The 24,315-nt window shown below is 39.8% G+C and overlaps 2 protein-coding genes across 4 annotated transcripts; one reads left to right on the forward strand and one right to left on the reverse strand.

The window, feature by feature from the left end:
- The first annotated feature begins 106 nt into the window (after positions 1-106).
- On the forward strand, positions 107-6,921 carry las1l (LAS1 like ribosome biogenesis factor). 2 transcript variants are annotated; one of them, XM_026210755.1, is made up of 13 exons: positions 107-449; positions 1,278-1,403; positions 1,494-1,563; positions 1,645-1,726; positions 1,821-1,988; positions 3,017-3,063; positions 3,797-3,906; positions 3,988-4,073; positions 4,162-4,398; positions 5,007-5,142; positions 5,217-5,536; positions 6,216-6,366; positions 6,450-6,921. In XM_026210755.1, the coding sequence occupies exons 1-13, from the start codon at positions 304-306 to the stop codon at positions 6,541-6,543; spliced, it is 1,773 nt and encodes a 590-aa protein (XP_026066540.1). In that variant the 5' UTR covers positions 107-303; the 3' UTR covers positions 6,544-6,921. The 2 variants fall into 2 exon arrangements, with proteins under 2 accessions (XP_026066540.1, XP_026066541.1); XM_026210756.1 differs by having other exon boundaries at positions 110-449; positions 4,162-4,365.
- A 3,177-nt stretch (positions 6,922-10,098) lies between these two features.
- Positions 10,099-24,049, reverse strand: LOC113048855 (probable ribonuclease ZC3H12B). 2 transcript variants are annotated; one of them, XM_026210758.1, is made up of 6 exons: positions 23,494-24,049; positions 16,905-17,764; positions 15,834-15,973; positions 14,934-15,168; positions 14,172-14,278; positions 10,099-13,189 (listed from the first exon to the last, which is right to left on the reverse strand). In XM_026210758.1, the coding sequence occupies exons 1-6, from the start codon at positions 23,683-23,685 to the stop codon at positions 11,712-11,714; spliced, it is 3,012 nt and encodes a 1,003-aa protein (XP_026066543.1). In that variant the 5' UTR covers positions 23,686-24,049; the 3' UTR covers positions 10,099-11,711. The 2 variants fall into 2 exon arrangements, with proteins under 2 accessions (XP_026066543.1, XP_026066542.1); XM_026210757.1 differs by having other exon boundaries at positions 14,157-14,278.
- Between the last annotated feature and the right edge of the window lie 266 nt (positions 24,050-24,315).

Raw genomic sequence — 24,315 nt, forward strand, 5'->3', positions numbered from 1 at the left:
TAAAAGCAGTTAACGTTATTATCGCAAGCTCTATTTTAAACCTTCACTTCTATTGCTAAAAGTGTACTGGAGGAGGTACCCAGTACGTGCGGAACCATTGATCATCACTTGTGCACGGGAAGGGGAGCGTTTAACCTGTCGTACTGCTGGCGGGGCGTAAGACCGTCGCAGCGTGATGTGTTCGGAAATGATATTTACGTGAATTGTATGCTTTGTTTTGTTTTTCGAATCTGACTGCATAGACTTGTTTTCCTGCTGCGACTCCAGACACGACATCGTTAGCAAGCATAAAGTGATCTGAAGATGAAGAAGAAAACGGTGGGGAAGACGCGTCACGTCGTGGCCTGGATGAACAAAGCGGAGTACGAGCATGTGCAGGAGTATCTGTTCTCCAAGGAGCCCGCGCTGCAGAAGCACGCGCTGCAGAGGATCTCTGCGTGGAAGGCCAGGTATGGTGATCTGCTGTGACAATGACAGTGATCTACACACAGCGTAAGAGATGTTGTGATCACCGTTTGGTGGGTCACGTGACAACTGATGTTTCGTCTCGTGTATTGTTTTCTTTTCTATCTTATCCATTTTTCTTTTTTGTGATTGAATTATTAACTGTCTGGAAACCCCCATGACACACTTCACGTGCACACACACTTTTTTTTATCATGTAACTCTGAATCAGTAAGGAACTACAATTTGCAAGTAATATTCACCGCACTGGAAATAAATATGCTTTAACTGTCCTAAAAATAATGTCTAGTACAAGCAAATAATAAGTAAGTACAAGCAAGTTGTAGGGTCCTAACAGTAGATTACATTTGCCTTATGCAATTTTTAATATTTTGCTATTATTTTGGTTTAGGGATGAGTTTGGGGCATTATTTTGACAGGTTTTGTAAGATTGAAGCTTAAATTTCATCTACACTGACATGGACCAGGTTAAACTAACTAGTTCATGGGTTATCAATGTTTTATATGCCACGGACCCCAGATATGACCATATTGGTGTGAGGTGCCCGCTCATAAAATGTAAAAGGAAACAATTTAAAGATTTGATAAACACTTTGAACAATTAGCATATGCAAACATTTGTATTTATTTTATTCAAATTATGTATTTAGTCATTTCCATTTTTTTTCTTCTCCATTTTAAACAGTTTTTCTTCACAGTCCGTAGCTCTGTCTTGTGGCCCACTGGAGATCATGCACCCCAATTTGAAAATGTCTGCGCTAGTTTATTAGCACAGGCATTGTCTCTGATATACTGTCTGTCTGTCGCCACAGGTTTGGACAAAGCACTCCAGTGGCTGTGGACAGCACAGCAGACCTGGTCCGTTGTCAGGTGCTGGACAGCGCAGGTCAGCTGGAGACCAATGATCTAGTGATGCTGTATGGCATGGCGCTGGTTCGGTATGTTTATCATCCATCAAGTGCACCCGAACCATACAAATCAGATCCGAATGTGACTTTACTGGAGTAACAGGTATGATTTTGTTTCAGATTTGTTAATCTCATCACAGAACGGCAACAGAAAAGTGTTGCCAGACCCTTACGACGGTTAGCTGGGAAAGTAAGTCACACATCAACTCAGGTGAATGTCTTTCATCATCTGCTGTATCTGCAGTCTGACTACAGTTCGTCTCTCTGACAGATAAATATTCCAGAGTGGGTGGTGAACCTCAGGCATGATCTGACACACCGCAGACTCCCGTCTCTAAAGTGGTGCAGAAAAGGTGAGAGCCGGCTCTGCCCTTACAGTCACACATGCATATGTTATTGTAGTGCTTAAATCTGTGCATTGTGTCTGTGTTCATTTGTGTTCTTCAGGTTGTGGATTTGTGCTGGACTGGTTGCATCAACAGTACTGGTCTCGCCAGATGGGCAGTCAGCTGACAGAGGACTGGAACTCTTCATCAGAAGAGGAGGATGAAGAAGAGTTTGCTAAAAGACATGAGGAAGAGCTACTCCGCAGACAGAAGGAGATTGAGGCACACAGTGAGTAGCCTAGACTTTTACATGCTGTACTTGCAGCTCAGAATAAAAAAATAAAAGTATGACTATTATATTACAATAAAGGATAAATTGCATAATATTAAATTCCTTTGTAGTGTACTGAGGATACTTAGTGGATACTTGAGGATACTTAAATGCAAAGAAGTAAAGGTGTAAAATACTTTTATTAATCAAGGACACGTTAAATTCAAAAGTGACAGTAAAGGGATTTCTAATGTAATAAAAGATGCATGATTCAAATAAAGGATGTTCTTTTGAACCTTCTAGTAATCAAAGAATCCTGAAGTAAAGGGCATCATGGTTTCCAAAAAAATAAATAAGCAACACCAAATCAGCATACTGGAATGATTTCTGAAGGATCGTGGGACACTGAGGACTGGAGTAATGATGCTGAAAATTCAGCCTTGCTATTACAATATTAAATTACATTTTAAATATGTCAAAATAGAAAAACGTTATTTTAATTTGTACAAATATTTCTCAGTATTACTGTTTTTACTGTGTTTTTGATCAAATAAATGCTATCTTGATAAGCTAAATAGACTTCTTTCAAAAGTAAAAACACTAACCTCAAACCTTAAAGGGATAATCCACCCCAAAATGAAAACTTTGACATTAATCCTCCATGTTTTAATCCAAAATATTTTCAATTGTGTTCTGAAGACACATGAAGTTTTTACAGGTTTAGAACAACAAGGGGGGTAAGTGATTATTAACATAATTTTCATTTTGGGATGGAGTATCCCTTTAAAACTATAGCATCTATTTTTCAAGGCAGAAGTAAGCTGTTTTCTGTGAATCTGTGAGACTTCCAGTTCTTCAGCCACTGTAGGGAAATAGCAAGAAGAATAACAAAGTGCAGTAAACTGTAAAACTGTTTGCTCTACAAACCAGTAATACATGAAAATAATATGGACACCAGTTTACAATATCAATCTCTTACTGGAAAAATAAGGTGGATCTTTTTGAGCAATTAAATGTTAATTCTCTGTTTGTTCTCTATTTTTCAGAAAAAGTCAGAGAACTGCTGATCTCTTATGAACGAGAACAGTTTCAAGTAAGTCTGGGACCAATCTCACATCGTGTGTAGTATCCCAGCACTGAATGTCTTGGAAATGCACAAAACTTAATGTAGTGTTTTCATGGTTTGAAAAGTGCTTGGATTTTGGTTAAAGTGCTTGAAAATGCAGTTGCAATGGTTTTATAATAATTAGCTTTTTTGATGAATAGTTCATTTTTTTAGATAAAATGAGCAGAACAGCTCCACTTGACCGCTTACATTTTAATGAACTTAATTAAATTTTTGTTCTTGAAAATGCATATTGAAAGTGCTTGAATTTTACTTTGGAAAAGGTGTAAGAATCCCTGATCCCAGCAGAGGGCAGTATGAGCTTGCGTTGGAATTCTCAATTAAACACAAAGAACCTGTGGCTGAATATGCCTGTTCCACTACTATATAGTATCCAAAAAGTATTTCAAATGAGTAGCATGTCTGATTACACCATGCTCTGAAAACAGCAGGTGAAACTTGAATGTTTTTGGTATGCGTATAACACTGTATTGTAGGTCCTGGGTCTCAGTGGTAGAGCATTGCGTTAGCAGCGCAAAAGGTTGTGGGTTCGATTCCCAGGGAACACACATACTGGTAAAAAAAAAAAAAATTGTATAGCCTGTAAGTCAAGCGTCTGCTAAATGCATAAAGATAAATGTCTGTGTTATATACACAAGCTAAGGAAGTTTTAAGTAAGTTGTTAATAATGTTGTGCACATTGCTTTTGTGTGTTTGGCAGACGTACGAAGAGTTGGCAAAGCAGGGCGGGCAGCGTGGCGTGTGGCCGGATGCCAGCGCCGATCTCAGCTGGATCCTGACGCAGATCACACTCTTCACCACAGAGGCCAGGTGTGTGCAAGTGAACAGTTTTTATTTCTGAAACGTTTACGGGCATGTGTCTCATTGCCATCTGTTCTGTCTGTGTTGCAGAGACATCCTCGTTGATGTTTTAATGCAGGATGGATTCCTTATTCCTACTGCAGAACAACTGGAGTCTTTGGATATTGACCCCTCAGGTACAAATGCAGCAGATTTGTTTATTAAGCATGAAGGACTTGGCTCATGTAAAATGAAACTGACCTCTCTCCCTCTTTCTCTCTGTAGAGGACTCTGTGGACATGTTCGCCCCTTGTCTTCCTCGAGTGTTTTTGCACTTCTGGTTGCCATGTTTGAAGGCCCTGAATACACCCATCTTCATAAACCTGATCCTTGATAAACTGTTCGCCGAGCTCTCGAATGAGCCGTCCAGGCACAGAACTTACTACATCACCTCCTGGATCTCCGAAATTTTACTCTGCAACAGCAAAAGTACGAATCTGAGACATCTTCCGGGTCTCTGTGGTAATATACAGTGTTCTTTAAAAAGTATTTGGACACTTAAAAGGATCATTAACCCATACAATTGATCATGTACTCACCCTCAAGTTGCTCCAAACCTTATGAATTTCATTCTAATGCTAAACACAAAAGAAGATATACTGAAGAATGTGCTTTTAAAAAAAGCATCTAATTTTAGTCTTTGAAAATATTTGTAATTTTATAAATTTATGTGTACTCAAATGGTTCCAGTCTTACCTATCTAATAGAAGTTTTCTGTTAGATTAGGTACTCCTCTATCTTCTGCGATTCAACTCAATTGTGGGGTACCCCAGGGATCGATTCTGGCACCCCTATCATTTTCACTGTACATGCTTCTTTGGAATTAAATATGAGTAGATTTGGTGTGCCGTACCATTTTTATGCGGACGATACACAACTTTACATACCTATAAAACAACAATAACACTACTTATAATTATGAATTTTAGTATGAATGGTATTAACTTGTGAAAACATTTGTATGTAGATTTCACACATGAATGAATGCTAAGTAAATGAGAACCAACGTGTTTTTTTATGTTTTCATAAATATTGTGTTGAAATTTCTTGTTTCTCTGTTTGTGTGGCAGGTGAATTGAAGGCTCACAAGCGATTAAAATTATCCAAGGAAAGGATCTTCATGAACAGAATACAGTTTCCGTGGCAGAATCTGATTTCGACATGTGTGAATGCACCATGCCCAGCTACACCTTTCCTTCTGCGACAGTGAGTAAACACACACATATTCACACAAAACGTATGGGTGTAAGTAACTAATCTAATTTAACTTAACTTTTAAGGATTTTGAGTGACATGGATAAGCCCCTCCCACATGACGCCCAGCAGAACCTGCTCCGGCTCTGCAGCATTTACACCCAGGGTTACCATGAATACAGCTCCCCCGGAGCCTCAGACCCCGCTCAGCCTGTGTACACCCTGCAGAACCTTCAGGACAGACTCAAGAGTAACACCTCCCAGAACCGAGACAGTCACTCATCTAACCACGCCCCCAGACCCATGCAGGCTCCGCCCACAGAGGACCTCCAGGAAAAGCTAAGCGCAGAAACTACACAGGAGAGAAACTTTGCATTACGAGGATCAGCATGGAGCGTGTGCACAGGTAGCACTCACACCCTCACCTGCTGCCTTTTGTAGAGTATTTTATGTTTTTAAAAATTACATTTAGTAATTTATTCATTACTGTTGAGGAAGAGGTCATAAAAGTACTTTTCACATATTTGACCATTTAGTCTGGGACCCTTGTCATACAAACTGTTCCTTCCAATTTACTTCTGTAGGCAACATTTTAAAACGACATTTAGTTTAAGTACTAGAATTAATAAAACTGAAACGAATTGCAGTTATTTTAAAGTATACAAAAACAATTCAAATTGAAGCTAAAAAAATAAAAGCCAACAAAATATTGCTAAAAACCTACATGGTATATAGATAACTCTGCAGTTAGTTTATGGATTGCCTTCTGTTTATGGAACATTACGTTTGTGACAAATAAATGAAACACCTGTTACTTGAATAATACAATCATTCATAAGTTTAGACCATCTGCACACTTCCAGTCATTACACATGAGCCCAAATACTAGGGCCAGTTTGCACAAGTAATGTCAAGTGCTCACAGAAGAGTGACGACTCAAAGCCCCGCCCATCTTAACATCTGGCCAATCCCTCTTGAGGACTGAGGGCACCTCAAGTAGCTGTAATTGGTAAATTAGTAGTAAATCCTAAAATAGTTTTGAAATGAATTCTTCTCTTAAATCTGGTGTCCTTGTGTCCACTCAGATAAAGTCCCCTGGAAACAGTACCCGCTAGGAAAGGTTCCAGGACAGCCAGAGGACCCCTCCTGTTTGATGGTGGAGTGCTATTCTACATTTACTGTATTTGACCAGCAGGTGGAGCTAGATCAGCTCCCCCAGCACCATGGCAACAGGAGGTGAGAGGAGTTCAAAACTTTTACCATTAGGAATATGTTGTTGTTGTAATATGAATTTCATTAAAATGCATCTTTATCCACAGTGTTCCCCTTCAGAGCAGAGCCAGTGGAGCAGATGGGCCGCTTTGGACTCACAGTGATTTGAGCAAACTCAAAGCTGGTCTCCAGCTGTTCTAACACACACACACACTCAGATACTCCGCCGACCCTGAACTATGACCCCTATGATGTTGAGGCTCTTGTAGACACACGCTCACTTCCAACCTCTCATGCATGGGAATTGGAAATACTACGCTGTTTTTCAGTTATAATTCATGTCCATCTTCGTTAGAAGTAATAATGGTTGTCTGTTTCACTCTATAATGTTATTTCAGTCCAGGCTGCAGTTTGATCAGCTCTTGGTGTCCGTTCAAACCATCCAGAAGTGAAACTCCTATGAGCAGTGTCTCATGCGTTTCTAATGAAGAAGTTGGTGCTGTTTGAGAAATGTTGTAAATTACATGACATTATTTTTGAACACAAAGTTGCCAAATAAACTTCATTTTGTATTGTGCACTCATCTGTTTCTCTGGGCTTATTTATGTGATTTGTCTATAACATTGAACATGCTGATTCTGCTAATATTAATAATTGCGGTAACCGGAATAATTTACATTTTAAAATGTACTAAAATAGAAAAGCATTGTTTTAAATTATAATTTCTCATAAATAACTATTTTTAAGAGATCCAGTTTCAAAACAAGTGACTTTTATATTAAAGAAATATAGTACAGCACGTAATAAAATATTGAATAGTGTTTATGGTTCTTAAACTTTGTGCAACATCTTTATTTTTACCTGTGTGAACTGTACATCAGACAAACTGATAAAAAATAATCGGAAAATCTGGCTTTGTGTCAAATACCATTCAGATCAGATATATTAAGTGTGACTTGGGCCCTCTGTTCTAATTGAATAACAGCATTTTACTTTGGTGTTTTGAAATATCTTACCTCCTCTGTATTACTTCAATCCATTTTACTATGTACAGACAAACAAGCAACCAATAGGAACACAGACATGATAACAGTTAACCAAATAGAGTCTGGCTTTATTGAGAGGAACAAACACCTTTTGTCATTGAGACTTACATTTTGTTTGAGTCCACAGACCCAAAGCGTTAAAAAGTTTTTCCACCCTTTCACTTTCTTTTTTCTTTTTTTTTGGTTCATGTTTTTGTCACATTGAAAACGAGTTCAAAAGCAACATGTTTCATTCACTAGAGAGTAAAACATACCATTGTATGTTGTTATCATCACCGCACGGGACTCAAAAGTGTTACGACCATTCAGTCAACCTGCAAAGGCGCAAAAAAAAAACTAAAAAACATAATACAAGGGTGAAATGTTAAATGAATGGCAAAACTCGAATTTAAGAACACATTTTCAAGATCATCCATCCACACTACTTCACAAATCGCTGCAGTTTTATTATAAGAGCAAACATCAAAGATAATGTCTTTCATAAAAGAGCTGAAATAATAATACATCTGTTAGTTCCTGAGAATCAATCTGTTTGTGTGAGTGAGTTATAGCTGGTGTATTCATTATTGAAAACATACATGTAAATATACAGATTACATCAGCTCTGCAGCCGGCCATGGGAGAAACATCTCTTCTGACAGTCTGAAATGCCCGTTTGCGTGTTTTTCTTGACTTTTTCCCCCTCCTTTGGGCATGTCCTGTTGTCCTGTAGATTTCTCTTGGACTTTCTAGTCGAACATTATCAGAAAAACCGGCAGTTCGTGCAGTTAAACCAGGTTGTCCATTTAGACACCAATAGAGATAAAGAGCTGGAACTGACAAACTTCATCTTCTCATTAGCACTTCCACATGTGAGAAAAGAAAAAACCCCAAGCAAGAAGTAATGTTAGTTAAACTGTAAGGCAGGTTACGACGTGCGTAATCATGTTTTTGTGTGGACATCTTTCAGTACGACACTCAGATAAAGCTCACATTTCACTCATGAGAGAGTCAACTTCAGCTGCTCAAACTCACCTAGTTGCTAAAAAAATACCTTTGTGCAAATTCCATTAAATTAAAGTCTCATCTTCAACCTGGAATGTGCCTCCTTGTCTTTACTGCAAAAGGTAAACTATGTTACAGGTGAAACAGCTGTGAATTGATCATAAATTCACTCGAGCGCACACAATATTCAAAATTTTTTATTAGTCTTATCAGTACTAATGATAGCATGTGATCAGCTGACTGAGTCTTAAGTGTGTGTATGAGAGAGATCCTTCTTGGATAAGCTGGTAGAGGGTCTTTATGTACGTGAAATGCACTAATACTGTGCAAATACAAATACAATATTTACATAGAAGAAATATATTAGGAGCACACAGATTGTGTCAGAATGTGTCTCTCTAGACTGAATGATGATATATAAAGCCACGTATTACGAATCCTTCAGTCAAACAGTAATTAAGTTCAGCTCTGCTGAGGTAAACTTTCACTTTCCAAAATAATCAGCAAAGAACAAATTTCGAGGCATGGTGAAGTGAAAGAGGTATGAGAGGACAGAGAAAGAAATGAAAGAGAGAGAGAGAGAGAGAGAGATCCCTGTCTGTAGTGGTCTGCCCGGCAGGAAATAAGCCATCTCTATGGGCTACTCGAGTGACACATGGTATCACTGACATTATGACATTATATTTCTTTATCTTTTTTTTTTTTAAACAAAACTACGCATTTTTTTAAATATATATAGATATATATATACTCATATAAGTGATACTGTACAGCTCAGAAATATATATATTTTTTTACAATCAAGAAATAGATACAATTTGTATCAACAAGCAAAAGGTCGTTTCTGGACATTTGTCGTGTGGTAGCTTGCTGCTAGACTGCACAGGGGTCTGAACCTCGGAGCATAAGCAGCGGACAGCAATGTCGTAATTTACAAGAAATTAGTTTCGAGATTGCTCTAGAAACACCTCCTTCAGGATGGTTTGCTCCTAGGTTCATAGGAGAAGGGGGAAAGGAGAAACCCAGCCGTAAAAACACATCCATCACAAACAAAACTACACATTTAGGCCTGAAACATATACTGTGTGAGTACATCAATGATGCTAAAAGTGTGGTCCCTTTAGTGAAAGTTTGTGGGCAAAACTGTCCACTGTCAATGTGTGTGACCAACTTCTTGAACTCACTGCAACATTTGTATGGGGAAGTTTATTGCCTTGCATAAATTCCCAATCCTTTGGATTCCTATTAAAATGACTGCATTTCACCCACAAACAATTAGCCAAACAGCATTAAATGTGACCACATCTTGACACTTCTAGCAGGATTTCATATCACTGCATTGCAAAATGAGCCACAATTCATAACATAACAGAACTGTTATTCTGCCACAACCGGTATTATAGCAGGAAGTACTAAATGCACAATTATTAGTGCATAAAATAAAAAATAAAAAGAAAGTTAAAAAAATATATAGTTTTTATAGTAGATTCTTGACAGTTCCAGATAAAAGTGTGAAATGTATTATTTTATCATCACTGAGGATGAAACTAAAGAAGGATTTAAGAAGGTGAACATTCCTGTGGTGCTATTAGCCAAAAACAAATTAAAAATAATTGTTTACATAAGCCAACATTTGTCGTGATTTTACCGATCAAGCATTAGTGACTACAGTTATTTACTTGCATTAACATGTTTTTGGCCTAAAATGTGTTAATTATTATAAAAAATAATAAAAACTCTTAACACGATTGTAAAAAGAAAACAATTATTCATAGCCTCCTGGAAGAACCCTGTTGACAAACAAAACTAATGGGAAAGGAGAACCATCTGTGTTCATAATAGAGAGCTGAAAGGTTGGGTTTTGTGTCCATGTCGAAGTAAGGTCGGAGGCGGTAGAGAGGCAGCAAGCAAACCATCAGCCAAATGTCAGAAACAACCCAACAACAGCCTGGTGTTCCGTGTGTGTGTCGCACAGAAAGAGACAGGTAGGCAGTGTGTCACTCCTTCCCACGAGCAGTAATGGGGCCCCACAGGCCCACATCTATGCTCATGAAAAAAAAAATGAAGGAGCAATTTAACTCTTTTTGAAAACACCCAGAGCATCTCTGGACCAATAACATTCACGCTCTCCTGAAGATATGTTAATTTACAGGGCGGAGCAGATGGAGCGGGGCGGTCTCTCGGCATCAATCAGGAAACAGATGCTGCACAGGAGCATTTTGCCGAAGAGACGCATTCTCCTCCCCAGTTTGTGAATACTTGAACGTAGCGATTGACTAACTAGTCAAATGTGAGCGACGCTCTCTGTTGAGCATAGTGCTAACATGCTGTCTGGGAGAGATTCACTGAAGCCTGTGCTTACTCAAACATCTCTCTTGAAATCTACAATGCAACAACAACATTTAGGAAATACTTAAGAATAACTTCTCCAACTAGACATACCTAGTGCTTTTAGATCAGAAAAACGTACACCGATTATCTTTTTGGCTCAATCTTTGAAAATGGCTTCGTAAATACGCATCCGAATGTGCGCGTGAACAGACGTCGCAGGGCAGGAATGAAGTTACAGCCCAGCCAGTTAAAAAGTCTGAACCGCAGCACGGCATAATCTTAACCTTTCTGTCCCAGTGCTCGCTTTTATAAAATAAATGCAAAACAGTAGCCTCATCAGCTATTAAATACTATTCACATTAAGGTGTGGTGAGGTCACTCCAATGTAAGGCCATAAAAGTTCAAAGGTCATGCTTTGAGGTACGCAAGCGTTCATTCCTCTTTCTGAAATCACACATCAAGTCATCACGCACACCAAAAAAACCACACCACGGTGTCACGTCATATTTACACGCAATTGCAAGTGAATACACATATACATACACAATACTATTCATATTGTGCAGGATCATTTCTGATCAGTTTTACCAAAGAGATTTCTCTCATGTAACTCTTTTTCAAAGGATAAATGTTATCATCACCAACGAAAGAAGACATTCTCAAGATATGCCATCAAACTGGCAGGCAGTTGTTCGCTCAATGTGGATACACTTTTGAGTCGGGTTTATGAACAACCTTTTGGCCCATCTCAAGAGCTAAACGGTGGACTTTTTTACGAGGGATCTCGGGTTTCTATGCTAAACTTCTCAGGTACAAGATCCAGGCTTCCATATGACTTAACAGATTACATAACAACCAATGCAGCATCAATGCTACCATGCTAGCTAACCACTTAATGGATCCAATCATAATTACACACAAAGGCTCGCTGTTATCAAAAATATGCAATTCTCAAGGTGCCCCGTTTTCTCATTCACTAGGTGTTGTTATTAGCCTTTCGTGATGTACTTAGTGGCAAGTGCGCAGTTTAGTGACGATGACGGCAGCCAGCTGCTGGGGATCGGTCATGTGAGGGTTCTCCTCCATGACCAAATGGACCACATATGCCGGGAAGATGTTACAGAGGTTTCGGTAGGTTTGATACTGGTGTTCTGGAATAGGGTGCCGCTCTTGGGGTTCCTCCGCTGGCCCACGAGCACTGAACGGTGGAGGCGGCACACTATCCCACGGGGACCTCCAAATCTGCTCCATCTTCTCGGGCATGCTGCGGACCATCACCCTTTCATAGCAAGGCATGAGGCCTCCCGTTAATCCGTAGCTTCCGTAACTGTAGGGCTCGTTACCACACGGCAAAGGGTCCCAGCTGGCATGCTGCTCTCGACAAAGAGGAGGTCTCCGCTGGCGCAGCGGATTGCTCTCGTAGAGCCGTGAGTCAGATATGCTGTCCATTCGAGTCATGCCTAAGGACCGACCCTGCTGGGAAGGGCTGGCGGAAGGCAACATGTTCTGGGACACAGGAGGGTAGTCTCCTGGGCAGCTGGATCGGGCACCGACGACCGAGTGTTGGGAGTGTGGTGCAAGGTGGGCGGAGGGCTGCTTTCGAGGTCCCGGTTTGGGTTCATCTGTTCCGTAGCTCTGCACACGAGTCAAGGCCTCATGGTGGAAACCGTGTGCAAAGGCTTGAAGGCGTGTTTGCGCCGAAGGTTGAGTCTGGGTCTGAGACGGTGGCCCTTTCATGCTGTCATCCAGGCTGCCCTCCAATGAGTTGAGGTACATCTCTCCACTGTAGGACGAATAGGAGTCTGACGAATGACTTCGGCCGGGCTCAGGGCACATGCTGGCTCTACCAGGATATCCTCCACCCACCCCTACAGGCTCTGGCTGTTCAAGACTGCAGAAACTGTCTTGGAGGCTGATGGTGGAGAAGTCACTGAGCATGGAATAGTATCCGTGGTCGCTTACCACAGAGTCGTACTTGGGGAACGGCTCACCATAAGCCACGGAGGCGCCCTGACTATTGGTGACTAGGATGGGGGGATATTGAATGCTGCCCGCATGCTCGAGCGAGCTGTGGGTAAAGTGCAGAGACCCTGGAACAGGGCTGCTCGCCGAGCGTGTGTTCAGGGCGCCTGCCGCATGACTTTTCGTCAGTGGCATAGTTGGAACGCTAAGTGCTGAAACTAACGATGGTACAGAATTGGCCTCTGCCTTCCGCGCTGGACAGAGTCTCTCTTCTTGCTCACATGCAACCGACCGGATACTAGGGTCAGACTGGCGCTTGGGTGCCACTCGCTTTGCCTCGGAGCTACTGTCCCCCTTGTTAGCAGAACCAGAGATCCCACATTTGGCAAGTGCCCCCTCACTCATTGTTTTTACAGCGGAGAGTTTGGCAAAGGCTCTGAGCTCGTCAGCAACAGCCCGCAGTGGTTGGTTGGCTCTTTCTGGGTGGTAGTACTTGCATTTATGGCCGTACGTGCACTTCTTACCTGTGATAAAACCAATAGTGGTTTGAGACAAAAATGTTACTTCTGTGTTTCTAAAACTGGCAGCACTGATTCAGAAATAGCAGTATACTGAAAAAATATAGGAACTGGACAATCAATAGTTTGACAGTGCATGAATAACATTAACAAATATATTTCTGTCATGACAACTCTCTGAAGATTTTAGCATGGTAATGGATAAGGACAATGTTTTTTGGTTTTGGCGGAATAGGTCTGCTACACTGCTGAATTGCGGTTGTTGGTTATTTCTGTTGTTATATATTATCGCTGCTGCAAAGAAAAACTAGTTCAAGAAATTACTACTAATATACATACACCGATATGGTGCTTTGAGTATTTAAGATTAAGTATTAAATGCTCCCATGTGTTTCTGTGTGAGCGCTCAGTGAAGAGTGTAAAGAGATGATCATTGTAGCCAATCACAGTCACATCTGTTGAACGCGTGAACACAAATGGCCAATCGGCAATGTTTGAGAATCCGCTCAACAGTGCTCAAATGTTAACTGAAAATGGACATTTTTAAAATTTCAGTACCGACTGATTGAATTTCAGTATCACATCAGTACTTTTTGACAACACTAGCTGCTGCACAAATAGCATATATAATAACCTGTATAAGATCTACACAGGTGGAGATGGGGAGGCGGAGGGTTTCAGAGTAAATTTCAAAGCGTGCTGCAAAATGCTCTAGTGAATGCTGATCAGCCATTTATATGTAAAGAAGCAAGCTCACTGGCTTCGTATGCAACATAAACCCAATCAGCTTATGCCAAGTATTTTAACGCTGTGAATATCATCAGTTTGAATTAACGAACCATCAGCCTGCACCATCTAGAGTTTCATGACAGAACTTGACATTTATCTTATTTTACATTACAGTGTTGATGCAGTAAATATATTTTTAATATGCTGTGATGTTCTGGAATAAAGACATAAATTAATTTCCTACTTTTGCTGTACTGACCATAAGGACACGGCTGCTTCTTGTGCTCTGGAACCACTGGTCGTTTGCGGAGAAAATTTTCAAGACTAGGTCCATGTCTGCCTAAAGGATCATCAGGAGGCATAAACCTACAAATCAGTCCAACAGACACAAATAAGCACAACTCTATGGAAAGAAGAATGCTTTAAATCTAAAACATTTAATGAAACAATATCTAAATGTTATCATTATTTATATTATAAATATGAGATTTCATATATTATACAGAAGTATGGTAAAATACTACTGTTCTAAATTCTTTATTACTTGCAGCCATAATGCAAATATTAAAATAAAGTGAAACCAGGGCACTCTGCATTCATAATGTATGTCAAGGCAACATAAATAGTTTTGTATGAGTGCGACGTGAACCACCACAAATGGTGAACATTATGTGCATGACGAGAGCGTTTCTTCTGCACAACTGCATCGGAAAATGAGACAAAAATGTCAAATTATTGCATTTCTATATATCACTTAAAATGACTTTATTTGGATAGCAATGTGTGGCTTAGATAATATGTAATTATGTAATCACAACAGGCCTAACTGTGGGAGCTTAATTAATTAAAGCTTATTTACAAAGAACAAGAGAGACTTGAAACAAGTGACCAAGCAATAAAAAGTGAAAGAAGAAAAACAGAGAGAAAGAGGAACGCCATACGGGTGCGAGGGTGGAAAGCAGAAGACACAGATGAGTGAGAGAGAAAACCCCATCACCATGGTAACCGTGTGCGAGCATACTTGTCGTTGACGAAGCTGTACATGAGGAGTCGTTCCTCAATAAATTTCTTCCACTCTGGTTTCTCATTCTGCAAGTCTCGGTAGTTGTCGTTGGACACGATGATCCCGTCTGAGTCGCAGGCCAGCTTGACGATAAAACGGTCGTCGTAGCAAACCACTCGTCGTCCTTGGACTCTGCGAGACGGCGTGAAGACGAGGATCTTTTCCTTCTCTAATTTCCGTAGGATCTCCTGATCTGAGGAAGAAGGTGACATCACACATCATCACTTCCTGTGACCTCATTCACAGACATACGCAAACTTGTATAAACATCACAGCACAGATGGACGATCTCACTGGACACATGGCGACTCCACTGAGAAGTTCATACAGGAAAATAAAAACAGCTCAGCAACATACAGTATGGTCAAAATTTAAGAATTTGGGGATTTTTTAATAAAGAAACATTATGATGATTAAGAAAATATCTATGTCAATAACCAAAGACATAAACCTGTGACACAGATCATGTACACTTTGTAAAAACAGAAAAATAAATGTTTTTATTTCTCTCAATTGAAGCACATGATGCTGTTTGGATCATTCTCAAAATCACACTTGAGAACATGATTAACCAGGATTTACACAAACTTGTGGTGTTCATGCAGCTTGAGAGATTGTTTTATTAAAGCAAAAGAAGAATAAACAATACGAATACATTTATTTTTAATTCAACTTTTTACTCACACTGTTATATTTAAAAATACATACATTAAATTAGAAAACAAATTAGACATAGAAGCATTTTAACTGGTGGTCTCAGATTTTTGAACTAACTGGAAATACTCAAGACACACACTGGCACTTCATGGAAGTGTTAACTCATCATGGAAAAATCTTTTTCTGAAGGTTTTGTGGTACCTTTGATTGGCGCATCAGGTCTTGACTGCTCTTTCCTCCATGCTGGGACGAAAACTGTGATGTCTTTGTGGCCTTTCTCCAGGAACCAATCAACAGCCAGCTGAATGCCCAGGCATGAGAACACATCTTTGTTTCCATGGCTACAAAAAAAATATTACCAACATCAAATTACACACATGCACACACACACACAGTTCTCTCACTGATTGGATATTTCTCAATATTAAAAACATTTCAAAACAGGAACATAAAGATCATTTTACCAAAAGACTTCCTGCAACAGCGTACATTCCAGAAGTAAACAACAACAGTGAGAATCTGATGACTCTCTAGTTCACAGTTCCCCAGGTTCTGACTAGTTCTCTCATCAGCATGTTATCAGTCCAGAGCCTTTAAGTCACCATGAAATCAAAACTGATTAGGGAAGGGATGCACAGTATAACAGCCGATGTGATTTTGGTATCAGTGTTCATTGTTTGTTATCTAATTGTGTTAATAATAAAACAGCTAAGAATTTAACAACAGTCTTAAATCTGATCTTTACCAAATATGCAGTTTTCACTCTTGGGCATTATAATGATGTGATGCCTCAATGCACTTTTAGCATTTAAAATGATTGATTTTAGCTTCTAGTGTTTTATTTTGTAATCATGTAGAATGTTCAGAATTGTAATTATTTAGCCAGAGCATCCCTTGAATTGACCCTTTTACTTTCTAAACGAACATTCATGTTCACTTTTCAGCAGATAACGTTTCTCATATTATTTGTAACATACTGTACATATTGTATACATTTCTCTGGCTCTAAAACAACTCGCTCTAGCTCTAAAATTATTTTGTCTAACAACTTTTCACAGTCCAAACATCCCATGATAGATCATGAAGTTCAGCCTGACATTTTTAGCGTGAAATATATTGGATTATAGTGTAAAATGGGTTGCAAACAGTGTCTCAGGTTAACTTTGACTGCTAGGCTCAAAACATGCGTATGTAGACCTTGTCAGGAGTTACAGAAATTGTATGTTTTTAAACAATATATGTGGAAAGAGTTTGGTTCTCATTAGCATTTACCTCATGGCAACATTGGATCCATCAATCACAATTGGTCTGAGGTTGTCATATGTGTCTGATGCGTCTTCCTCCAGCGATGTTTCATGGCTGACGGTTTCTTTGGCACCCATCGCCCGTGGTGTTAAACCTGCAGTGCCCGCTGCTGTCTGGCTCTCTGGATCTCCTTTATTCCCTAAGCGTACCAGCTCGGCCAATACATCATTGATTAGTGCACTGGACCCCAGTTTACTCAGCACAGACTCCACCTGCTCTCCGGAGTAGCCCAGTTTCAGAGCAAAGTCCATTTTGGTTTGGTAATCTCGATCGCTGGTTTGACGCAAGGGCATTTGGGCTCTCTGGGTGTCATCTGCGCGCAACTCCTGTAAGATGCTGCTCTGGCTGAAGCTGGGACGGTCCAAACAGGATGAGCGACACAGCTGCCGGTGAGGTTTGGTAGCTGTGAGTTGGTCCTGCCTCTTTCCGGTCAATCCTTCTTCTGACCCCGCCGTGCTGACAACGCCTCCAGAACTCCTGCTCCGTGACCGTGCCTCACCATCACTCTCAGAACTGCTCCCATCTTCCCTGGCTTCTTCATCATCCTCCTCATCCTCTTCTTCTGGAGAGTCATGGCCGGTGGCAGCGGGCAAGGCCTGGGGTTCTCGGCAGCCGCGGTGCTCCATCTTCAGGCGCTGCAGCATGGCGCATGCAGCTGTTACCTGTGCATGACCTCCCTGAAGCTCCAGTGCATGGTCCCTCACCTGCACCACGGCACAGCTCTCGTACTCAATAGCTGCACGCAGGGCATGCAGTCGCCGCTGCAGCCAAAGAGTCAAACGCTCACGGTGCTTATGCACTGGACTGATCAGCGACACAATGTACTCCTGAGGGAAAGACAAAAGATCGTTTACATGCATAATAATTTTTTTATAATTTACGTTCAAATACTTTTTTGTGGGGTGAGACTCCAAAACATTTTTTATGCAGTACACATCCAAACCAACCTAATAACTTTTTTCTAAATTACTGTTTTATACATAACTAAATCAAAGCATTGCATAAATGGTGGCATTGTTCATTTTTTTTTTTTTTTTTGGTAGTTAGTAGTTTAATTAGTAGTGGTCAAAACTGTCTGTTTGAAATGTTTTTGTTGAAACAGATTTCAAACAGAGAACAGATGAGTTTGGCCACTAAAGCTGTAATCTACCGTTTTTATTATTAGTTACTTTCATCAGTCATAATCAAAAAATAAATGAATTAATTAAGGGTTAAAACACACTGTACAGTAATTATGACTCAAAGGATGCTGGAGCACCTTGCTCTTCTCACATGTAATTGACCGAACAGGACAGTCTGAACTTGATATCTAATTGGTAGCAGCAACAAAGCGAGCAATATTACACTACAAGTCTGAAAATGCTCCTGATTTTCCTGTAACCGTTTTTCCAATAAACTGTAGCACTACTGTAGTGCTGCACTTGTTGTGACCACTCAGCTCACCAAACAATCACTACAGCTTGAAATGACACAGTAAGTTCTGAACTACAGCATTAGAAATAGACTGGATATTACAGGAGCACAATATACCTTCCTACATAGCAGACATAAGCTTTTGTTGAAACTATAATACATTCCACTGTTCGATCTTAATGTGGATATTATGAGATTTTCAATTATATATTATAAGTGTTTATGGCCACTGTGATAATATTAATATTTAACAAATGCACTACAGGTAAAATAGTCAGGGTTAGTATTTCATTTTTATTTTATTTACTTTTTTTTTTTTTTTTAATAAAATAATATTTTTAATTCAGCAAGGATGCAATTGAAAAAAAAAATGGCTGCTGAAGATTCTGCTTTGAATTTATATATATATATATATATATATATAGTTTGACAGTATTATTATTTCTATATTTTGGATCAGATGTCCACAGCTGTGGTGAACTGAGAGACTTCATTCATACCAGTTTTTTTAAATTAAGACCCCAAACCTATGAACAGTAATATTAATAATGTTATTAATAAATAATAACACATAATACAAATACAAATACTTTTTTTTTTAATTATGTTTCTTAATATAATAAATTGCTGGGTCTCCAAGGGATAAAATAAGCTTTTCATAACTGTTTTTAATGTTTTTTTTTCTTATTTCATCTAACACATGCACGTTTGCTCTGAGGTCCTCCTGTTTGTATACAGCTAACTCATTGTACTGTCTTTAAGTCGGTTTACAGAGGTGAGCATATTCTTAGAAGACAATCGGCATGACGCATGTGCCCATATGTCACAAACTGTCCCAAATTATGTGTTGTGCGTCATGGCAGATACTTCTATCTATTATACATATACTGTTCATACATACATACATACATATATATATATATATATATATATATATATATATATATAAAAATACATCTTTCTCTACATCAATGTGCTGCTGGGAAAACATATCAGTGCATTCTTGAATTCTCATGACAGAACATTTCAGTATTGTAAACTTTTCAATATGACAAAACGAGAAGCTACTTTGGGTGGGGCTAAGGTTGAACTTCCTTGAGGAGAAACGATACTGAACTTCTTTCAAAGCACACAACCTCTGAGAAGCTCGCGTTTTCTTAAAACCAAACCTCAGTTCATTCACTTCCCCTTCAGCAGATTCCTGCACACCTGCCGTAATTTTCCCTGCTATTCCCCAAAAACTTCTGCAACTCAAGCTTATATTGGAATCAAACACTGGTAGTTCTATCAAGGTTGATATGCAATGTCTGATGAAAGTGTGCATGAGTGAGAATACTTGTGCATGTGTGTGCATCTCTGTTTGTTTTTGTGTGGGGTGAGAGGGATGTGTGTATGTGTAGGCTGGGAGTGTGTGCGAGTGCATGTGTGTGTAGAGAAAACCGATAGCACCATCCAGCTACGAGATGCTCCTCTGTGCTCATGACACCGGTTGCCTAGCAACGCAGCCCTGTCATCAGCTAACTGCTTTTTAGCAGTCACGACTAACACAACGCAGTGTTCTCTGGGAAAGCCTGGAACACACACACGCAAACACACGACACACATATTACATCGACAACACTCAAATCCACACAGCATTTAATGTGCAATTCCGAAACACACGCATAAACAGCACACATGCATGCTTCACTAATAAACACCTACGCGCAGAACCAGCTCTCCGGGAGAGAGAGAGAGAGTGTGTGTGTGTGTGTGTTTGAGAAGAATAATATCACTTTAAACTGACAGTGAATACAATCTTCCCCCTCTCTCGCTCTCTCTCTCTCTGCAGATGTGGCGTATTGAAGAATTTCCTCCCCAGCGTGACAGCTGCTGTTCGGAGTCGTGATGCTGACTCCAGCAGCATGTTCCCCTGGGCACTGAACCGCATCATCTGCACTCACAAGCCATGGGCCCGAGCTGGAGATCACAGCTTCAGCAGCAGGTCTCAGATCAGCTGCGTCAGGCAGTCAGCGACGGCTGCTCCACCACAGCGGACTGAGGAGCTGTTCTGAGATCAGTCAAACAGCCTGCAGTAAACCTAAGAGATGATGGCTTTAATAATCACTATAGCTTGAAAAGAGAGGTGCATATTACAGCAGGACACTACAGGAACACAATTTCCCTTTCTATAGTAGACACAAGTTTTCTGTTAATATCATTGAGATTCAAAAGTGGAATGTATGAGGCAAACATCCTCTGATTTTCTTTGATACCACAGGCTTGTGGTAAACGTGATATTTTTAATATTTAATAATAATAATAATAATAATAATAATAATAATAATAATAATTAATTATTATGATAAAAAACAAATATCATATGAATGCTTTTTATCCTCTTTATCATAAAATATTGTTGTTATTATTATTACTATTGTTTTTATTAACGATTATCTTTAGAGATGTTAAAAAGCATTTATAAGATAAAAATAAAATAAATTACTAATATTTTTAATATAAATATATACACTATTAATAACAACAATATTATTGTTGTTGTTGCTATTTTATAAGATGAAATTAATTATATTACTAAATTATTTAAATATAAATATATTATTATAATTTAATAATAACATGATAATAATTTTAATTAAGATTCTAAAAATATATATCACATTGAAAGAATGATATTTAACATCTTTATGATGATATATAATGATATTAGCAACTTTAATATATTATTATTATTATTATTATTATCATCATTAATCATAATAATATTATTATCATAAAATATAAAGTGTAAAATATATTTCTAATACATTTAAATGTAAATATAATTACTATTTATAATACCATAATAATAATTACTATTAACAACAATAATTATAGGTTTTATTATATGATTTTTTTTACATTTATGACAATGATAATACTAATATAACATATTAATAACTTAATAATAAATATAATTGATATAATAAAATGTTCAAATATATTACTAATATATTTAAATATAAACCATATATTATAATGTAATAACATAATAATAATAATAATAATAATAATAATAATAATAATAATAATAATAATAATTAAAATACACTTTATTATATGAACATCTTTAAAATGTTTTGTATGCATCAAATTATGCAAATCAGCTGCATCACGCTGTCAGTGCCAGCAGTCCACCACAGCAGACTGAGAAACTGTTCTGAGATCAGTAAACCGGCCGACAGAAACCCTGAATAATTAGATATAAGAGGCCAAAATCAGTAACAACTGAGGACAAGGTAACTGAAATAATGATGTAAACCAATCAAGACTCATGCCAGGTTTTAAATAAATAAAGGTCAGCTGCTCGTTCACACGCCTCTGTTCATTAGGACGTGTTTGACGTCAATTTATGCTTTCTCTGTTAATTACCCGGCCAGCTTTGGAACTGATTGGGAAACTGCTGCTGAGTGGGTGGGAGAGATCTGTGTGCATGGAGCCCATGAAAACACAAGGAAGAAAAGAGGGGAACGTTGAAATATTCCTCCTTGGGTGAAAAGGTGTGAGCCCATTCCTCTGTTAGAAAACAAAGAGCAAAAATTGGACAAAATCGGCTTTTTGCGAAGGCAAGACGTCATATTAAACATAAAAGATCCAGGTGAACAAATACAGGAGAGCTCCATACTCTGTCACACCAAACATTTGACTCTGGGAAACTGCAGCACGGTGAGCCAGAATGGCTAACTTCTGGACAAACAAGCACCCAGTCAGCTTTCAGAGAGACAAGCGGCCCACCGAATTTCAGGCTTTTGTAAACACACAGGTCATATCTCTCGTCCTAAAAATCACACAATACTCGGTGACTCAAACAGCCGGCAGCAAAATAGCACGTGTATTCAACAGACGCACCACAAACAAGCCCAACAACAGAATGCATCCTCCTCTTAAAAGTCTCCCGCCTTCTTCTTTTCTTCCCCTTTCTTTTCTGCCTTGTTTTGCTTCTCTTTTTCCTTTCTCTTCTCCTCACCTCCTCCACAACACAGGCTTACAATCAGCAAGGCCACCATGCACTCGAGCACACACACAGCTTCATGCTGGTTCGTCTCATAGCAACAAGTGGAGTCTCTGCTGGAGCTCATATGAAGCCCAGTTAAGGCCCACGGTGCATCTCTGAGCTCAGGCGCTCGGACTAAAGACACGGTGGGTGGCAGCATCTTATAGTGCAGTTATGCCAAAAAAATAGTCAGCAGGAGGTGAAAGCATGCACTCACATAAAGATGCACAGACAGAAGGCCACTTCTTACCTGAAGTTGCACACTTGAAGATGCTTTCAATGCTTTGGGTGCATGCCAAACTCAAACACAGACAAATGCAGCCGCAGCAACAGGCTGGTGCGATAACACTGTTATACATGCAGGATGCCAAACAAGAGTGTGTGTGTGTGTGTGTGTGTGTGTGTGTGTGTGTGAGGACCCTCCAACTGCCTTGACTTTGTTTGGCCCAAGCAAGGACATTTCATTTCTCATGACCAGCATCCTGCAAGTGCAATACATCATGCTTTCAGTGCATAAAGAGTAGAAAAAAAGTTTAATATTGAAGATAACCTGCATAAAAATAGGGAAATGTGCCATTTTAAAAGATTAATGTGCATGTCCAAACACTTGTAAATGTCAAATGTTTGAAAGTACCCTATAATGACAAGTGTCAAAGACTTGCTTGTTGGCATTTGAAGCATCTTGAACGGATCATAAATTATGTTTTGCTTCAGCTCTTATAAAGTCAACAGGTTTATGCGAGGGTCAGGTTTAAAGTAATGTATTCTATTATCTTAAAATAAAAATAAAATAAATACTGTTTATGAAAGGTCCTAGCATCTTCAAAAGTCCACGAGCGTCTGTCAAACTGCTCTCGGTGAATCTCTGTGAAACGTGAGTCGTGAGCATCAGTTCTGCGCGTGATTTAAAGAGCATTTAGCCTCGCCTGAAACACTTACATGGGATGTATTTTTCAGAATCACAGAGGAAAAAACCATAGTTCCTCATTTGGCCAGTGAAAGTAAAAATAGACCCGAGAAAATGTAATAAAATGAAGAGCTTGAATAGCGAATGTCGGTCGTGCTCACACGGCTCTCCTGCGACACGCGCTCTCTCGCGCACATACTCACTTTAGCTTTAGTGCAGTCTTCTTCCTTGCCGTCCTCGATGTTTACGATGATACAGGAGCCGGCGTTGGGGCTCTCGCAGCTGGACTCGGCGGTGCTGCAGCTCACTCTGACCCGGAAAACCCGCTGGATGTGCTGGATGCAGCGCTGGAGCGCAGGGCCTGCACTGGCGGGCGCGACGAGCTCCAAAACCATTTATCAGACGGATAAACAAGCGATCACGACGCGCTCCGGAACACTGGCACGCATTCGCCCTGCGTCCCGCTTCATGGGTGGAGCGGCATGGGAAGGAAAGTCACGGGAGGATGCAAGTTTGTCTGCGGCCGAGCATAACGGCGAACGCGCTTCACAAGCATCTATCATCCATCTCCATCCCTCCTTCTCCTCTCGCCCTCCCTTTCCTCTCTTCCCTCCCTCCCTATAGCGGCCCCGACTGCACCCACCGCCTGCGCCTCGGCAACGCGTCGGACGCCCCCTGTCGCTGCGCTCGGAGCCGCAGAAAGTGCGTTTTTGCTGCCTCCGTCTCCGCGTTTTGAAGCACGTGGGTGGACGGGACTCCGGTAATGCAGAAACAGAGGGTTAAAAATACATCGGACGCGCGCGAGAGCGCTGTGCGATATGACGTCCACACTCAGAAGGTTGATACAGTTATTCAGTAGTTGTTGTTATTATCCTGGCATCCTTTGCAACGAACTATCAACCTTTGAACAATGCCTCGACTGATTAAACTGTTAGTTTAACTATACTTTTGGTAGCTATCTGATAACGTTGAGGCTCATGTCGCTTTCCAGTAGCAAAGGTCTGTTTAGAAATGCATTTCCCTGA

This window comes from Carassius auratus, chromosome 30, assembly GCF_003368295.1.
Source record: "Carassius auratus strain Wakin chromosome 30, ASM336829v1, whole genome shotgun sequence".
In the NCBI taxonomy this organism is placed as follows: Eukaryota; Metazoa; Chordata; class Actinopteri; order Cypriniformes; family Cyprinidae; genus Carassius; species Carassius auratus.